This window comes from Teleopsis dalmanni, chromosome X (assembly GCF_002237135.1).
Source record: "Teleopsis dalmanni isolate 2A chromosome X, ASM223713v2, whole genome shotgun sequence".
Classification (NCBI taxonomy): domain Eukaryota; kingdom Metazoa; phylum Arthropoda; class Insecta; order Diptera; family Diopsidae; genus Teleopsis; species Teleopsis dalmanni.
Window position 1 is genome coordinate 56,144,029 of NC_051848.1, and position 18,943 is coordinate 56,162,971.

Consider the following 18,943-nt stretch of genomic DNA (forward strand, 5'->3'; position numbering starts at 1 on the left):
GCATTTAACAGCAGATGCACCTCCAACTTCTCGAACTCGCCAACATTTCCCAGAGGAAATGTTGGCAAGTTGTTTGTAGAAGAGTGTGCCTGAATGAGTGAGTCCATCTGAACTCGAAGAGAAGACACTTCTGCTCTTAATTCAGAGATTAAGAGAGAGTGCCTTCTAATTCGCTCGTCTGTCCTATCCCGCTAATCGGACTCTTTCAACTGAGTTGAAAGAGTGAGAGCGGGTTCTGGACCACCCTCAGCTTGTTGATCCTCTGGTGGAATATCTGAAAATGATTAAAAAATTGTAATATATTAATTATTAAATTTTAATAGAAATTAAAATTAATTTATTTAGTTATTTTTCTAATATCAATACATCTTCTTCAATATATGGTATATAAAATAAAAAGCTTTCTTACCAATGTTTCCCTCATTTCTGCATTTGACTGTAGATTCGCTTCCAACTTCTCGAACTCTCCAACATTTCTCAGAGGAAATGTTGGCAAGTTGTTTGTAGAAGAGTGTGCCTGCATGAGTGAGTCCATCTGAGCTCCAAGAGAAGACACTTCTGCTCTTAATTCAGAGATTAAGAGAGAGTGCCTTCTAATTCGCTCGTCTATTCTATCCCGCTAATCGGACTCTTTCAACTGAGTTGACAGGGTGAGAGCGGGTTCTGGACCACCCTCAGCTTGTTGATCTTCTGGTGGAATATCTGAAAATGTTTAAAAAATTGTAATATATTAATTATTATATTTTAATAGAAATTAAAATTAATTAATTTAGTTATTTTTCTAATATCAATACATCTTCTTCAATATATGGTATATAAAATAAAAAGCTTTTTTACCAATGTTTCCCTCATTTCTTCATTTAACAGCAGATGCGCCTCCAGCTTCTCGAACTCGCCAACATTTCCCAGAGGAAGTATTGGCAAGTTGTTTGTAGAAGAGTGTGCCTGCATGAGTGAGTCCATCTGAGTTCTAAGAGAAGACACTTCTGCTCTTAATTCAGAGATTAAGAGAGAGTTCCTTCTAATTCGCTCGTCTGTCCTATCCCGCTCTTCGGACTTTTTCAACTGAGTTGAAAGAGTGAGAGCGGGTTCTGGACCACCCTCAGCTTGTTGATCTTCTGGTGGAATATCTGAAAATGATTAAAAAATTGTAATATATTAATTATTAAATTTTAATAGAAATTAAAATTAATTAATTTAGTTATTTTTCTAATATCAATACATCTTCTTCAATATATGGTATATAAAATAAAAAGTTTTCTTACCAATGTTTCCCTCATTTCTTCATTTAACAGCAGATGCGCCTCCAGCTTCTCGAACTCGCCAATTTTCCCAGAGGAGAAGAGTAGAAGAGTGCGCCTGCATGAGTGAGTCCATCTGAGCTCTAAGAGACGACACTTCTGCTCTTAATTCAGAGATTAAGAGAGAGTTCCTTCTAATTCGCTCGTCTGTCCTATCCCGCTCTTCGGACTCTTTCAACTGAGTTGAAAGAGTGAGACCGGGTTCTGGACCACCCTCAGCTTGTTGATCTTCTGGTGGAATATCAGAAAATGATTAAAAAATATTGTAATATATTAATTATTAAATTTTAATAGAAATTAAAATTAATTAATTTAGTTATTTTTCTAATATCAATACATCCTCTTCAATGTATGGTATATAAAATAAAAAGCTTTCTTACCAATGTTTGCCTCATTTCTTCATTTAAGAGCAGATGCGCCTCCAGCTTCTCGAATTCGCCAACATTTCCCAGAGGAAATGTTGGCAAGTTGTTTGTAGAAGAGTGTGCCTGCATGAGTGAGTCCATCTGAGCTCTAAGAGAAGACACTTCTGCTCTTAATTCAGAGATTAAGAGAGAGTTTCTTCTAATTCGCTCGTCTGTCCTATCCCGCTCTTCGGACTCTTTCAACTGAGTTGAAAGAGTGAGAGCGGGTTCTGGACCACCCTCAGCTTGTTGATCTTCTGGTGGAATATCTGAAAATGATTAAAAAATTGTCATTTATTAATTATTAAATTTTAATAGAAATTAAAATTAATTAATTTAGTTATTTTTCTAATATCAATACATCTTCTTCAATATATGGAATATAAAATAAAAAGTTTTCTTACCAATATTTCCCTCATTTCTTCATTTAACAGCAGATGCGCCTCCAGCTTCTCGAACTCACCAACATTTCCCAGAGGAAAAGAGTAGAAGAGTGTGCCTGCATGAGTGAGTCCATCTGAGCTCTAAGAGACGACACTTCTGCTCTTAATTCAGAGATTAAGAGAGAGTGTCTTCTAATTCGCTCGTCTGTCCTATCCCGCTAATCGGACACTTTCAACTGAGTTGAAAGAGTGAGACCGGGTTCTGGACCACCCTCAGCTTGTTGATCTTCTGGTGGAATATCTGAAAATGATTAAAAAATTGTAATTTATTAATTATTAAATTCTAATTGAAATTAAAATTAATTAATTTAGTTATTTTTCTAATATCAATACATCTTCTTCAATATATGGAATATAAAATAAAAAGCTTGCTTACCAATATTTCCCTCATTTCTGCATTTGACTGCAGATTCGCTTCCAACTTCTCGAACTCTCCAAATTGTTGAGGATTGTTTTTTGAGGATTGAGATTTTCCGTCTGAACTTAAATGTTAAATTATGAATGTCTAAATAAAACTGTTCAAAACTCTCCCCAACCTATTGTTTCCTGTCTACAATCCCTCTGATAATCTCATAATCACTCTCTGACGATCGAAATTGTTCCAACGACTCCTTCTTTAATTGGAATAATCAAAAGTACTATCCCCGCATGATCTAAAAGCACCTGCCAAAACTATTTTAATGCTACCATTGAGTCTCACCAAATTTCCTTGAAAAGTTGGTGTAGTGTGTTGACAAGCAAGTATGGATTTGCTTTTAAAATTTCCGCTGGAATAGAGTCGCAGCCCGCAGTTTTGTTTTTTTTTAATGATTTTATGACTGTGTAGGGAATTTATATTTATGGTGTATTTGCAATGTTGTACTACTGCGCAATACACGGTATATTGAGGCGCCAGAAATGGTAAATAGGTGGCGCCATACGTCGTTCTATTGCGCTCCGGATCAAACGTCGTAGTCAAGAGGCCATCAGGATGGTAAATAAGACGGCTACGACAAAACTCAATGCGATGGATATTGCATGTACTTTCTACCATCTTCGTTTCCATGTTATATGTTCGTAGTAGTCTCATATAGGCCTCGACAGATATTGGCTGATCTGTGAAAAGTATGAAGTCATCGCAGCTTATGTTTAGTTGGCGTAGTGAGTGACGTAGAATGTAATAATTGATGATGCTGTTTCCAATTCCGGTATCTACGTCGCCTGACATTCTGGTGCCTCGTTGGTGCTTTCTCATTGCCTTGAACGAGCACTGTTGCGTAACGTTTTCTTGCAAAGCTTGCGTAATTTTTGGATTTGTCCATAACAGCGTTGGTATAGTCTGTAGCACCTCGACAGTGGCATGTGCATCGAAGGTAGTATGGTCTTCCTCAGTATAGTACATATATCTCCTTTCAAGTTTGTCGGCAAGTTACTTTGCCGATATGGATATCGTACTTAAAACTTCGCTTAAGTGGTTTGACGCAGCGCCCAGAAGCCAAGTAAGATAATGGGTGCCTTGCTTGTATAAGTCTTGAAGCTTTGTACTTGCTTGTTGATAACTTTTCGAGCTTTATAAAAAGAGTGATGCCGCTCGAGATTTTTCGTCCATTCCGTTTTTCCTCAATAAGCTTTCTTACCAATGTTTCCCTCATTTCTTCATTTAACAGCAGATGCGCCTCCAGCTTCTCGAACTCGCCAATTTTCCCAGAGGAGAAGAGTAGAAGAGTGCCTGCATGAGTGAGTCCATCTGAGCTCTAAGAGACGACACTTCTGCTCTTAATTCAGAGATTAAGAGAGAGTTCCTTCTAATTCGCTCGTCTGTCCTATCCCGCTCTTCGGACTCTTTCAACTGAGTTGAAAGAGTGAGACCGGGTTCTGGACCACCCTCAGCTTGTTGATCTTCTGGTGGAATATCAGAAAATGATTAAAAAATATTGTAATATATTAATTATTAAATTCAAATTGAAATTAAAATTAATTAATTTAGTTATTTTTCTAATATCAATACATCCTCTTCAATGTATGGTATATAAAATAAAAAGCTTTCTTACCAATGTTTCCCTCATTTCTTCATTTAACAGCAGATGCGCCTCCAGCTTCTCGAACTCGCCAACATTTCCCAGAGGAAATGTTGGCAAGTTGTTTGTAGAAGAGTGTGTCTGCATGAGTGAGTCCATCTGAGCTCTAAGAGAAGACACTTCTGCTCTTAATTCAGAGATTAAGAGAGAGTTTCTTCTAATTCGCTCGTCTGTCCTATCCCGCTCTTCGGACTCTTTCAACTGAGTTGAAAGAGTGAGAGCGGGTTCTGGACCACCCTCAGCTTGTTGATCTTCTGGTGGAATATCTGAAAATGATTAAAAAATTGTCATTTATTAATTATTAAATTTTAATAGAAATTAAAATTAATTAATTTAGTTATTTTTCTAATATCAATACATCTTCTTCAATATATGGAATATAAAATAAAAAGTTTTCTTACCAATATTTCCCTCATTTCTTCATTTAACAGCAGATGCGCCTCCAGCTTCTCGAACTCACCAACATTTCCCAGAGGAAAAGAGTAGAAGAGTGTGCCTGCATGAGTGAGTCCATCTGAGCTCTAAGAGACGACACTTCTGCTCTTAATTCAGAGATTAAGAGAGAGTGTCTTCTAATTCGCTCGTCTGTCCTATCCCGCTAATCGGACACTTTCAACTGAGTTGAAAGAGTGAGACCGGGTTCTGGACCACCCTCAGCTTGTTGATCTTCTGGTGGAATATCTGAAAATGATTAAAAAATTGTAATTTATTAATTATTAAATTCTAATTGAAATTAAAATTAATTAATTTAGTTATTTTTCTAATATCAATACATCCTCTTCAATGTATGGTATATAAAATAAAAAGCTTTCTTACCAATATTTCCCTCATTTCTGCATTTGACTGCAGATTCGCTTCCAACTTCTCGAACTCTCCAAATTGTTGGCAAACTGAGTTGAAAGAGTGAGAGCGGGTTCTGGACCACCCTCAGCTTGTTGATCTTCTGGTGGAATATCTGAAAATGATTAAAAAATTGTAATATATTAATTATTAAATTTTAATAGAAATTAAAATTAATTAATTTAGTTATTTTTCTAATATCAATACATCTTCTTCAATATATGGTATATAAAATAAAAAGTTTTCTTACCAATGTTTCCCTCATTTCTTCATTTAACAGCAGATGCGCCTCCAGCTTCTCGAACTCGCCAACATTTCCCAGAGGAAATGTTGGCAAGTTGTTTGTAGAAGAGTGTGCCTGCATGAGTGAGTCCATCTGAGCTCTGAGAAGACACTTCTGCTCTTAATTCAGAGATTAGGAGAGAGTGTCTTCTAATTCGCTCGTCTGTCCTACCCCGCTAATCGGACTCTTTCAACTGAGTTGAAAGAGTGAGACCGGGTTCTGGACCACCCTCAGCTTGTTGATCTTCTGGTGGAATATCTGAAAATGATTAAAAAATTGTAATTTATTAATTATTAAATTTTAATAGAAATTAAAATTAATAAATTTAGTTATTTTTCTAATATCAATACATCTTCTTCAATATATGGTATATAAAATAAAAAGCTTTCTTACCAATGTTTGCCTCATTTCTGCATTTGACTGCAGATTCGCTTCCAACTTCTCGAACTCTCCAAATTGTTGAGGATTGTTTTTTGAGGATTAAGATTTTCCGTCTGAACTTAAATGTTAAATTATGAATGTCTAAATAAAACTGTTCAAAACTCTCCCCAACCTATTGTTTTCTGTCTACAATCCCTCTGATAATCTCATAATCACTCTCTGACGATCGAAATTGTTCCAACGACTCCTTCTTTAATTGGAATAATCAAAAGTACTATCCCCGCATGATCTACAAGCACCTGCCAAAACTATTTTAATGCTACCATTGAGTTTCACCAAATTTCCTTGAAAAGTTGGTGTAGTGTGTTGACAAGCAAGTATGGATTTGCTTTTAAAATTTCCGCTGGAATAGAGTCGCAGCCCGCAGTTTTGTTTTTTTTTTAATGATTTTATGACTGTGTAGGGAATTATTATTTATGGTGTATTTGCAATGTTGTACTACTGCGCAATACACGGTATATTGAGGCGCCAGAAATGGTAAATAGGTGGCGCCATACGTCGTTCTATTGCGCTCCGGATCAAACGTCATAGTCAAGTGGCCATCAGGATGGTAAATAAGACGGCTACGACAAAACTCAATGCGATGGATATTGCATGTACTTTCTACCATCTTCGTTTCCATGTTATATGTTCGTAGTAGTCTCATATAGGCCTCGACAGATATTGGCTGATCTGTGAAAAGCATGAAGTCATCGCAGCATATGTTTAGTTGGCGTAGTGAGTGACGTAGAATGTAATAATTGATGATGATTTCCCAGAGGAAATGTTGGCAAGTTGTTTGTAGAAGAGTGTGCCTGCATGAGTGAGTCCATCTGAGCTCGAAGAGAAGACACTTCTGCTCTTAATTCACAGATTAAGAGAGAGTGCCTTCTAATTCGCTCGTCTGTCCTATCCCGCTCTTCGGACTCTTTCAACTGAGTTGAAAGAGTGAGAGCGGGTTCTGGACCACCCTCAGCTTGTTGATCTTCTGGTGGAATATCTGAAAATGATTAAAAAATTGTAATATATTAATTATTAAATTTTAATAGAAATTAAAATTAATTAATTTAGTTATTTTTCTAATATCAATACATCTTCTTCAATATATGGTATATAAAATAAAAAGCTTTCTTACCAATGTTTGCCTCATTTCTGCATTTAACAGCAGATGCGCCTCCAGCTTCTCGAATTCGCCAACATTTCCCAGAGGAAATGTTGGCAAGTTGTTTGTAGAAGAGTGTGCCTGCATGAGTGAGTCCATCTGAGCTCTAAGAGAAGACACTTCTGCTCTTAATTCAGAGATTAAGAGAGAGTTCCTTCTAATTCGCTCGTCTGTCCTATCCCGCTCTTCGGACTCTTTCAACTGAGTTGAAAGAGTGAGAGCGGGTTCTGGACCACCCTCAGCTTGTTGATCTTCTGGTGGAATATCTGAAAATGATTAAAAAATTGTTATTTATTAATTATTAAATTTTAATAGAAATTAAAATTAATTAATTTAGTTATTTTTCTAATATCAATACATCTTCTTCAATATATGGAATATAAAATAAAAAGTTTTCTTACCAATATTTCCCTCATTTCTTCATTTAACAGCAGATGCGCAAAGCTTGCGTAATTTTTGGATTTGTCCATAACAGCGTTGGTATAGTCTGTAGCACCTCGGCAGTGGCATGTGCATCGAAGGTAGTATGGTCTTCCTCAGTATAGCACATATATCTCCTTTCAAGTTTGTCGGCAAGTTACTTTGCCGATATAAAATAAAATAAAAAGTTTTCTTACCAATATTTCCCTCATTTCTTCATTTAACAGCAGATGCGCCTCCAGCTTCTCGAACTCACCAACATTTCCCAGAGGAAAAGAGTAGAAGAGTGTGCCTGCATGAGTGAGTCCATCTGAGCTCTAAGAGACGACACTTCTGCTCTTAATTCAGAGATTAAGAGAGAGTGTCTTCTAATTCGCTCGTCTGTCCTATCCCGCTAATCGGACTCTTTCAACTGAGTTGAAAGAGTGAGACCGGGTTCTGGACCACCCTCAGCTTGTTGATCTTCTGGTGGAATATCTGAAAATGATTAAAAAATTGTAATTTATTAATTATTAAATTCTAATTGAAATTAAAATTAATTAATTTAGTTATTTTTCTAATATCAATACATCTTCTTCAATATATGGTATATAAAATAAAAAGCTTTCTTACCAATATTTTCCTCATTTCTTCATTTAACAGCAGATGCGCCTCCAGCTTCTCGAACTCGCCAACATTTCCCAGAGGAAATGCAGGGTGTTAACTTACATGTAGTTTAGTTGAAAATAACAACAGAATATGTAAAAACCTTTTATTATTTTAATAAAGAAAGACTGTCCAATAGCCTTTTTCGTGTCTGTCCCTTTCATCCGAAAATAGCCGGCTACACTATCTTCGAGCACACTCCGCACCGCTCTCTTAACAAAACTTATAGGCTGATCTGCTTCCAATTGAAGAAATGATTGTTTCTGCAAATACAAATAATAGAAACTAAAACTAATTAATTTAGTTATTTTTCTAATATCAATACACCTTCTTCAATATATGGTATATAAAAGAAAAAGCTTTCTTACCAATATTTCCCTCATTTCTGCATTTGACTGCAGATGCGCCTCCAACTTCTCGAACTCGCCAACATTTCCCAGAGGAAATGTTGGCAAGTTGTTTGTAGAAGAGTGTGCCTGCATGAGTGAGTCCATCTGAGCTCTAAGAGAAGACACTTCTGCTCTTAATTCAGAGATTAAGAGAGAGTGCCTTCTAATTCGCTCGTCTGTCCTATCCCGCTAATCGGACTCTTTCAACTGAGTTGAAAGAGTGAGAGCGGGTTCTGGACCACCCTCAGCTTGTTGATCTTCTGGTGGAATATCTGAAAATGATTAAAAAATTGTAATATATTAATTATTAAATTTTAATAGAAATTAAAATTAATTAATTTAGTTATTTTTCTAATATCAATACATCTTCTTCAATATATGGAATATAAAATAAAAAGTTTTCTTACCAATATTTCCCTCATTTCTTCATTTAACAGCAGATGCGCAAAGCTTGCGTAATTTTTGGATTTGTCCATAACAGCGTTGGTATAGTCTGTAGCACCTCGACAGTGGCATGTGCATCGAAGGTAGTATGGTCTTCCTCAGTATAGTACATATATCTCCTTTCAAGTTTGTAGGCAAGTTACTTTGCCTATATGGATATCGTACTTAAAACTTCGCTTAAGTGGTTTGACGCAGCGCCCAGAAGCCAAGTAAGATAATGGGTGCCTTGCTTGTATAAGTCTTGAAGCTTTGTACTTGCTTGTTGATAACTTTTCGAGCTTTATAAAAGGAGTGATGCCGCTCGAGATTTTTCGTCCATTCCGTATTTCCTCAATAACTCTGCCATAAAATCCTTTAACATTACTTACTCCATCAGTTTCTAACAAACTGATTGGAGATTTCTCGATGGCCTGAACACTATCATCTATTTCCGTTGAATAAATAATACTTATTATATATAATTATTTATTAAAAATTTAATATAAACTTTACCTGTATTACGAATATTTTCTGATGGCATGTCCGGACTTGTGATATTGAAACACGTATTAGTTTTAATAGTTTCTTTGTTCGGTTCGTTTTAGCATACTTTTTGATTATGATATTACAAATTTTTATTAAGATCTATATAAAAAAAATAGAATATGCAGAATATACAATAGCAGATAGTAGAATCTGCTCAGTCACTACCACTCACTAATGGCTTCCACAGATTAAAGCTAAGATGCCACCGTGCGTTTTTGATTTTGAAATATATAATAATTACTTTGGTTATTTGATAAAATTATATCCTTTATTATCTTTTAAAAAACGAATCGAAATAAGAAAAAAATCAAATAGAATTATTAATGGTAACAAAAAAGAAACCATCTACCATTGATGAAAATATCTTCAATAAATATTTAGTATTGGTAACGCAAAAAAGAAGATTTAAATCATATATACTTGCGGCGTAAATATTTTTTTTCTGATTATTCCTTTTTATGATTTTTAAAAAAAAAGCAAAAATAATCATTTTCCAGCTCTCAGATAAATATACTTAATAATCTCTATTTTTGCCTCATTAATAATTTCATAATACCTCAGCGACACGATTTCATTAAATAAGTTGAATTTACTGGAACTCATTTATAAATAATTTCACAAAACTATATTTAAATGTATGTAAAGAATGTAATAAGAAAAAAAGATTTATTGAAATAATATGAATATTTTAAAACATCTTAAAATATACAATCTTAATTTTATTAATTTGTAAATTATTGTAATAATTATATGAATGAAAAAAGTAATGTTAAATATTTCTCAAAAATTTTATAAAAATACAATGTTTCGAAAAAATGTAATAAAAAATGTATTAAAAAAGCATGCAAAAAAATATCCTTTAAAAAATTATTTAAGAAAATCTTTAAAAAAAATAAAACAATAAAATATTTAAAAAAATATAAAAAATATATAAAAAAAAATATGAAAAAACATTTAAAAAAAAATATTTGAAAAAAAAAATTTAAAAAGGAAAATATATAAAAACAATATTTAAAAAAACAAAAACAAAAAATTATATTTAAAAAAAGAAAAAAATATTTTTTTAACAACTAAATTTAATAAAACATTATTTAAGAAAACAATATTCGCAAAATAAAAAACAGACGATAAAATTATGAAATTAAAAACCAAATATCACAGAAGAAAGAGAAAAACATATTAAAAAGGAAAAATTTAAAAACAACTTGAAAATGAAATTAAATAAAAAAAATAAATTGAAGTATGTGTAAATACTTGATAAGAATGCTGAGGACTGGAGATGAAATGACCTCATGTATATACTATGTACATATCAATGGTTACTCAATGGAACAGTACTGAGATTATCACTGCTTCTGAGAAGAATTCAAACTGAATGAAATATCAACTAAAGGATGTGACTTAAGGATGCGACTTAAAGATGGAAGAAGTGTGACAAGTGAAGAAGTTTTCCGATACTGCAGATGTAAATATAATAACTGAATTGCCATTGAAGATAGCATTTGGCAGTAGAAAATATGTGTAATACTTACATACATACTTGGAACGATTGCTGTTTTCATATTAAAAATTTAAATCCTGACCTCTTCCCATCAAATAAACACATCAACGATTTGGGTCCACATCAAAAATTTAAATCCTGTTATGTTGGCAATAAATAAATTCATCAACGATTGGGATTGATATGTTAAAGATGAAAACTAAGAAAATATCTTCTGCAATTTTCAATTGCAGTAAAGCATCACTGAATATAAATAAATCGAATATAATCTGAATGATTACTGATTACTGTCTACTGATTACTCAATTCGAAACTTGAATCTTTTAATGTTGACAGCGAGGAAGAGTTCAAATAATTTTTTTGCCTTTTTTAAAATATATTACCTAAATATTGGTATGAACTCATTAGCAGCAGATTCTAAATGAGGAAGTAGCAGAATGCAGAATCCAGAATGATAGTAAAGCAAGTCACAACCTTTTGTCGCTGTTTGAATCAAATCGAGAGCAGATGATGAACCGAATTCTTTCATATATGAAGAAGCAATCATCGATGGAAGGATCGGCCAGATAAGCAGCTAAACCGAGTTATTAAATATATTTTGTATATTGTATTAAAAATTAAAACTTTTATTTTTAATTTTACTTAATTCTACATTAGATTGTAGAAAAGCAAAATCCTTAAGTAGTTTTTTATTTCTGTATATTGTAAATCACACCTGCCCTTGTATAAAGTAAATATTGCATGTGATATGCAAAGGATCATTAAATAATTAAATGAGTATTTGAATATGGATTATATATCTCGCACAACACTTTTAAAACATTTAAAATTAAATTTTATCATGAATGTCACCTTAAAATATTCAAAATATTTAATGAAATCAGATTTAATGTAAAATCGTCTTAACTTGTTGAAATGGAAAATTTTTATAAAAGACATATAAGGGACCTTAAAAAAATTAAGTATTAGTGAAAATATATCCATGCTAAATATTTATTTAGTGCAAATCAAAATCAAATACAGTATTCGCTCGTACTTTTTAATGTTCGGAATCCTGATTTTGAAGATAATTGGAACTAAATTTGGTTTCTAAATAAAACTCTAAAATCTGAAATTTATTTTCAGTTTTTAGAAAAGTTTTGTATTATAAATTCATTTCTCTAAATAAAGAGAATATATATACATATATAGAGAATATATATATATATATTTTACATTATGTATTATATATACATATATTCTCTACATATAGAGAATCTATCTACACATATATATATATATATATATATTCTCTATATACGTACAGAAACGTATAGAAAGAGACCGTGTTATTTCAGAAACCGAATACGTTACATATTCGTAGCTCAGTATAATCTCTATGAATGCGTGTGAATATGATATCTCGATATTAAATTGATATCTAATATCTAGATTTTAAAATTTCGAAAAATTTAATTAATCTATTTTTAAATTACTTAAGAATTGCGAGCATCTGCTGTAGTTGAATTGATCATTTTAGACTCAATCTAGATTCATTATATTTTTCATCTAATAAATCGGAAGCCGGTAGTAGACAAAATACCATGTTTCGTCGTATGAAATGTTTTTCACATACATATATAAATATAGTACATATATATGAAATAAAAGTTTAATAAAAAAAGTAAATATAATACTTCAAGATAAAAGCTTTATGATGTTAAGTGAAAGTTTAAATTAAAAACAAAAAAAAATATTTTAAATAGTCCATCTACTCGTATATCACATAATTGTTGAGTAGAGGTTTTGGTTTGAATATTGACTTTTACTCAAGATTATTAAAATGTTTTAGAAGTTGAGGATTTTTGAATTGATAAATATTTGTCAACGGATTTCAGTAAATTAAAGTTGGCTCTTTTGAGCAGGTATGTCTTCTACCTTATACATGGTAATGTAGTTCATTTCTGGTAATAACGGGGCTAACAAATTAGTGATATACTAATACTACTTGTTTTTTGTGGTTTTAATATAAAAAGTTCGAACTTTAAAGACTGATATTCCGAAGACTAAAATAATATTTATATGTAGTGCAAAAGCTCTTTTTATTAAACTCTTTTATAAAGAAGGAACGCCCGAGAAATCGTAATTCGGCCAAAATTTAAAGAGACTTACAGACCTATTCTGTGCACTTGACAGATTTATCAAATTCTTTAATAAAATTTTTGATTTTCATATAGCAGAAAGCTTTTTGATATTCTGGACACATCTTGACAAATACCTAGTGCTTCTCACCACACTATGGTGTAAAGTGTTTTGTATAGTAAACTGTTCGTAACTGTTCGTAATTGTTCGTATCTGTTCGTAAAAAATTCTTGTAAAGAGCACATATTTTAAGTTGTCAAAAGCATTTTTCATGCATTCAAATAACAATAAAAAAAAATGCTTCTAAAGAGCGTATATTATAGTTAAGAATATTTGTCTTGTATGCAAATAATAGAAAATGCTTGAAAAGAGCATATTTTTTTAGTTGTCAACAGCATTTGTAGTATTGACAACTAACAGAGAAAAGAGCTTTTTATTTATGTCGCAGAATACCAAAACCTTTACAGCAGTCAATTTTGACAAGTGTCAATGTTTGACAAGTGTCAATGTTTGACAAGTTTATAAAGTGCACAGAATAGGTCCGTGTATATATATAAAATAATGCTTTTATTATTATAATAATTAATTACAATTATTAAAATAATTACTTATATTAGAATGTTAGAAAGTTCCTTCAAAGGTGGAGTACGTCCGTCAACGCCAATGGCCTGACGCAAACTATTGTAGATTTGATTTGTTCCGTGGGTGAATAAAGTTTCAATTCTCTACATGGCGACCGTGACATTCTCTTGACTGTGCTTACGGTAAAAAGAAGTGTCAACTCTGTCGTCGTGACCCAAAGTATAATACGACAATCTGAAAAAATTTTTAATTAACGATATTATATAAAAGTTGGATAGGAATTAAAAATAAAATATTAAAATATTTCTACAAGTTAATGTACATAAAATAAATTATGCATTTATCATTAAAAATTAGCTTTCATTAACTACCGCATTTAATAAATTTTATTAAAATTAAATTTAAATAGATCAAGGTACCGGAGAGCGTCTTTTTATTGATAGCGCTAAATTCAAGCTTTTCTTCGCAAGCAGTAAAAACGAACTTTCATATTAAAATTAAGCTACGACAAAATCTATATAATTCAAAGAAATTATATTTCCTTTTATTTATATTGAAAATTTTAAAAAAGGATTACAATTTAATATCAGATGCAATCGTTTTAACATGTTAATGCGACAATTTTAAGAATTACTTACTTTCTTACTGTAGTTCTCTTCTCCTCGTTTAACATAGAGCCTGCCTCTACAACAGATCTAAATCTACAATAACCGCTACTCATGATTTTTGTTTTGCTGACAATAATTTCTAAACCCGCTACCTTGCTGTTAATGCAGAGCTGATTAAGGTTCGAGTCTAGATCAACTTACTTGTGGCTAACTAAGTAAACGTCATCCGCATACTCTGGGTTCTCTATATTCACGGTGTCGACTGAAATCCTTGTCGGTCATTTAATGATCTTCGCATAACTTCATTCAAGCATAAAATGGATAACAGAGGCTATAAAATGCACCCTTAACGCACGTCCGTCTTTATTTCTACTGGTTGTGATAGTAGACCACTGTACAGTATGTGGTACTTGAAATTATTGTACATTGTTCTTGTTGGTACATTGTTGGCAAGTTTAAGTGGCAGGCTTCTGCAAGTAGCGTGTTTCCCAAGAAATTTCTATTGATGCTATCAAAAGCTCTTTTAAAATGGATAAATATGGCATATATTGAAACATGAAACTCGTTAAATTGCTCAAATAAAATTCTAATGGTATTAATCAAGTCGACACGTGATCGACCAGTTCTGATCCTGCCGAGTCAAATTTTTGAAAATACTTTGCTATTAAGAAGTAGAACAGCGATACCTCCACAGTTCAATCGATCCCCTTTTTGAGTATATTTGTAAGTTCAAGTATTTACTTACTCCAAGAATCCGGAGTAACTTCGTCGATCCATATTTTTCTAAGAACTGAAAGCCACAGTTCTGCCAAAAGCTTTGCGTAAACTTTCTGTAGGTCGCCTTGTTTAATGCGATGGGTAGATTTGCCCAAGAGCGTTTTACTGATTTCAAAGAGGCGCCTAGTGCTACCAAGTGTTGCTGCGGTTTCAACTTCATCGGCTTACGCAATAATCTATTGTTTCTTGTCTCTTCTAAAATCTTTCTTGATTTGTTTACAGATATGTGAATATTCGACACGTCGCTAAGAATATTCCTTTTACTCGTCGCTAAGGTTAGACTATAATTGCTGTAGTTATTGTATATTGCTGTCAGCTTTCTTGTTGCTGCGCTTGAAGATAATGCTATTAGTGTTTCCTTGCACAACATTCCTGTGTCTTGATTTTTTAGTTTGTCAATATCAAAGCGGCGTTTTTAGTAACCTTCCTACTAACATAATTGCTGTAACTTTTGTAGGTATCTTGCCAATCGAATATTCTTCTGATTCGTTTCCTATTTCGGCTCGAACACGAACATATAAGACGAACGAACACCATTTTCTATTTAAAAGTATGTTGTCGATTTGATTGGCTGTAACTGTATTTGGTGATACTCAGGTATTTTTCGGCGCAGCTTAATATTTCAAGAAGTAATTCGGCATATAAAGTTTTCAACCAATAGAATAACACGGCGGCGTGGCGTCATCATGCTGTTGCTCTAATTCTGTCGGCCAATGCAGGATTTTTTTTTTATTTCCTTTATACTTAAATATGTTTTCCACTTTAATACTTGCCGTGTCTGTGGTTCCATAGCAAAACCTATGTAATACTTTCTACTGCACTTTATCACCTTAGCAGCCCATGCTGCGTAGCCTTAGAGTCGCGGTCTATGGTCTTTTAGCAATTGTCTTCACACCTTGCTAATGAATAGAAACACTAATAATTAGCTAACTAGCCAAAATCGGAAACGTTTTCCTCAGTTCAATTAAAAGAACTCAAAATATTTAAATTTAAATTTTACTTTTCTATTTCATTAAATCCATAGCCTACTGGGTCGTCACAGTCTAATTCAAACGTATAACCACCCTGTACATCTTTTGCACAATAATGAGCTACTAAGAAATTGGTTCCTGCTAGATGTAAAAATATTCGAGCAGGATCTTTGCCCTTTAAAGCCGCTTTAATTTGTTGAATTGCCTTGCAGAAATAGAAACTCTTTAATTCTGTTGGCCAATACAGAATTTGTTTCATTTTCTTTATACTTACAGATCTTTTCAACTTTAATACTTGCCGTGTCTGTAGTTCCATATCAAACCCTCTGTAATACTTTCTACTGCACTTTATTACCTTAACAGGCCATGCTGCATAGCCTTGGTGTCTTGCAGAGACAAAGTCTCCCATATCGAACTGCTTCAACTGTTTCTTTTTTTTAGGCATATTTGTTCTTAAACACACAAAATATCCATTTAAAAATTATATTTCATAATTATCTTATTTTAGGTAGGACCTATATTCTTCCAATTTATTTTCTCGCTACACAACACTACAACTACACAAAACATGTGCATCAGAATTGTGTTTTTTAGATTTAATTATTCAAATTGGATATTTCAAAGGGTTCCTTACTATAATCGGTTCATATTTATTATTTATATACCGGTAGTCTATTGAAGCTACCTGTTATATAAAATGTATTTGGAACAGCAAAATTTATTCATTATTATTAAATGAAATGATTTTATATAGGAAACGTCTTTAACTAATGATACAACATATATGTTTAATATAATGATAATTACAAATAATAAAATTTGGAAAAATAATTTTACATTTCGACTGTTTGTATAAAAACTGGCTCTCTTTAATGAGTATTATTCAGTGTTATCCATGAATTTTTGAGATGAGGTGTTAGCGGAACGAGATTTTTAAATATCAAACATTTCTTCTCAACCATTTTAAAGTCGATTTAACAGAACTAGTAATTTCTGAATTTGTTAACAGACTAATAGCATATTCACACTGTCTCATTTAGGCGCTTTTGCTCATTATAATCACTAATGAGGTTATATATGATTTACGATACAAAAATCTTTCCTATAAATGAGCTGCTTGTCTATAAATTAGCTAATTTAAGGCGAAAAATGTCGAATGCAACCCTTTAAAATAAATATTCCAGGGTTTGTGTTTAAGTCGAAGAAATTAATATAAAAATTACATTAATCATAAATAAATTGTTGATAAAATGTTATTGTTATTAAATTGTTATAATAATTTTTTCCTTTCCATTGATATAAGTGTACATACTCCAAATCTCTACAAAATAGTTCCATAAGAAATTATATCACATCATAAAATCAAGAAATATATATAAGATTGAATATTATTATGATTTATATTATATTATGAACTATTGAAACTAAGATGGGAATACCTAATGTTCCTTCTTAAACTTTAATTTTAAATATATTATTATAAAATAATTTTGAACTCAACTTCGTACGTTTTCTTGTTTGCAGTAGTCGATCATTCCATTGATGAACTCGAGACCCTTTTCGTAAGTCAAGTTCCTTAAGTTCCTTCCATTTAGTGACTTTTCATACTTCAACTTCAGTTCGCAGTTCTGTTTCTTTAATCGCTTGTTTAGCTTTTCTACTTTCTACAAGATTTGTCGACTCTGTAACAACTTCGTAACAACTGAATGAAAAATATACCCCAATTCCGTTAGTATTGCGGTATTCTCAAGTTTAAGGTTTAGTATTTTTTGTTCCTTTTCATTTGTAAATATGAGTTGTTTCATTCACCGCAACATAGCTGGAGGTCGATGGGCCTGTAAATTTTTAATGCTTTCTCGAGCAGATGAGAAGTTAATTAATTTTGCGTTGGTCCATTCTAGATACTTTTTAGTACTCTCTAAAAGTTGTGTACTATCTTCTAATTCTTCCTTTTGAAAATATACCTTAAGTTTCAAGTTCTTGACCTGATCTTGTAAGATGTCAATTTATTTATTACTCTCAGCTAGACTGAGTGTAAATTGCGCATGAGATTTCTCCTATTTTTCTAACTTCCTGATGAAGTCTCGGTTTTCATTTTAGAGTAAACGAGTTCCTACTGTATATTTGTTTTCAATTGATTCTTTTGTCTTATTAATTTTACATTTAAAAACGGTGCGTAGATTAATATTTTCAGCAAAGAACGTGTATCATTTATTATATTGTTGTTTAATAACTAACTGGCGACATAGATATCTGGTTACGCCAGCGAAGATTCACTGGGAATGACAGTTTCTAAACGTTGTTCATTTTCATTGAATGAATCCACTCATTAATAACAAAAAAATATATTATTTTTTTACTAGTTAATGACACTTCTCAGATCTGCAATGTGGAAAGTTACTTCTAAGTAACTTACGTATGAGTGTGCTATTGAGTTGGTGATTCGTCACTTTCACTCCATTTTAACTGTGGACAACCTTGTGTCTCACTAAAGACACGTAAATTCGGGGGCTTTACCTATGTGATAATCGAACTGATGTCTTTCTATCTACCACTGATTACAGTGATCTCTATGATGTAAGGCTATAAACTGTTGTGTTGTTATAGTTATCTATTGTGTCTAAAAGTTTCAGTACACGATCCTTAATATACTTCTCAACTGATTCGGTTCTCAGGTCTCTGTGGATGTCAGCTGATCTCGTTACGGTTCAATTTTTAATTTTGTATCTGCATGAGGCGGGAGGGGTTGGAGTGCCAAAGCATTTCATAGTTAACGAGTGCAAAAAAATTTGTATTGCTTTCGAGTCATTTTGTGTGCTATGAGCAAAAGTTGTTGGTATTTTTATTTACGAGTTTGATATCCTCGTCCTAAGATCAACGCCAGAGTTGGAATTAATCTACTCTAAAAAAGTGAATATATGGCAAAAGTATTCATTTTGGAAAATGTTTAAATCGAAGAAATCAATATAAAAATTACATTAATCACAAATAAATTGTTGATAAAATGTTATTATTATTAAATTGTTATAATAATTTTTTCCTTTCCATTG

At 32.4% G+C, this 18,943-nt stretch overlaps 1 protein-coding gene across 1 annotated transcript; it reads right to left on the reverse strand.

The window, feature by feature from the left end:
* Positions 1 to 619: 619 nt before the first annotated feature.
* LOC119688443 lies at positions 620 to 8,469 on the reverse strand. The gene is made up of 14 exons (XM_038103122.1): positions 8,344 to 8,469; positions 8,079 to 8,238; positions 7,763 to 7,807; positions 6,884 to 7,176; positions 5,722 to 5,827; positions 5,542 to 5,586; positions 5,068 to 5,160; positions 4,842 to 4,886; positions 4,179 to 4,471; positions 2,525 to 2,630; positions 2,345 to 2,389; positions 1,741 to 1,974; positions 897 to 1,130; positions 620 to 702 (listed from the first exon to the last, which is right to left on the reverse strand). Exons 1-14 carry the CDS (start codon positions 8,467 to 8,469, stop codon positions 620 to 622), a joined length of 1,908 nt encoding a protein of 635 aa, XP_037959050.1.
* Between the last annotated feature and the right edge of the window lie 10,474 nt (positions 8,470 to 18,943).

Coding starts and splice junctions, on each gene's coding strand:
- LOC119688443 (XM_038103122.1), bottom strand. CDS start 8,469: ATGGACTCACTCATGCAGGCACACTCTTCTACAAACAACTTGCCAACA. Junction 5,828..6,883: donor CAGAAATGAGGCAAACATTG/GTAAGAAAGCTT, acceptor TTAACATTTAAG/TTCAGACGGAAAATCTTAAT. Junction 2,631..4,178: donor AAGAAATGAGGGAAACATTG/GTAAGAAAGCTT, acceptor TTAACATTTAAG/TTCAGACGGAAAATCTCAAT.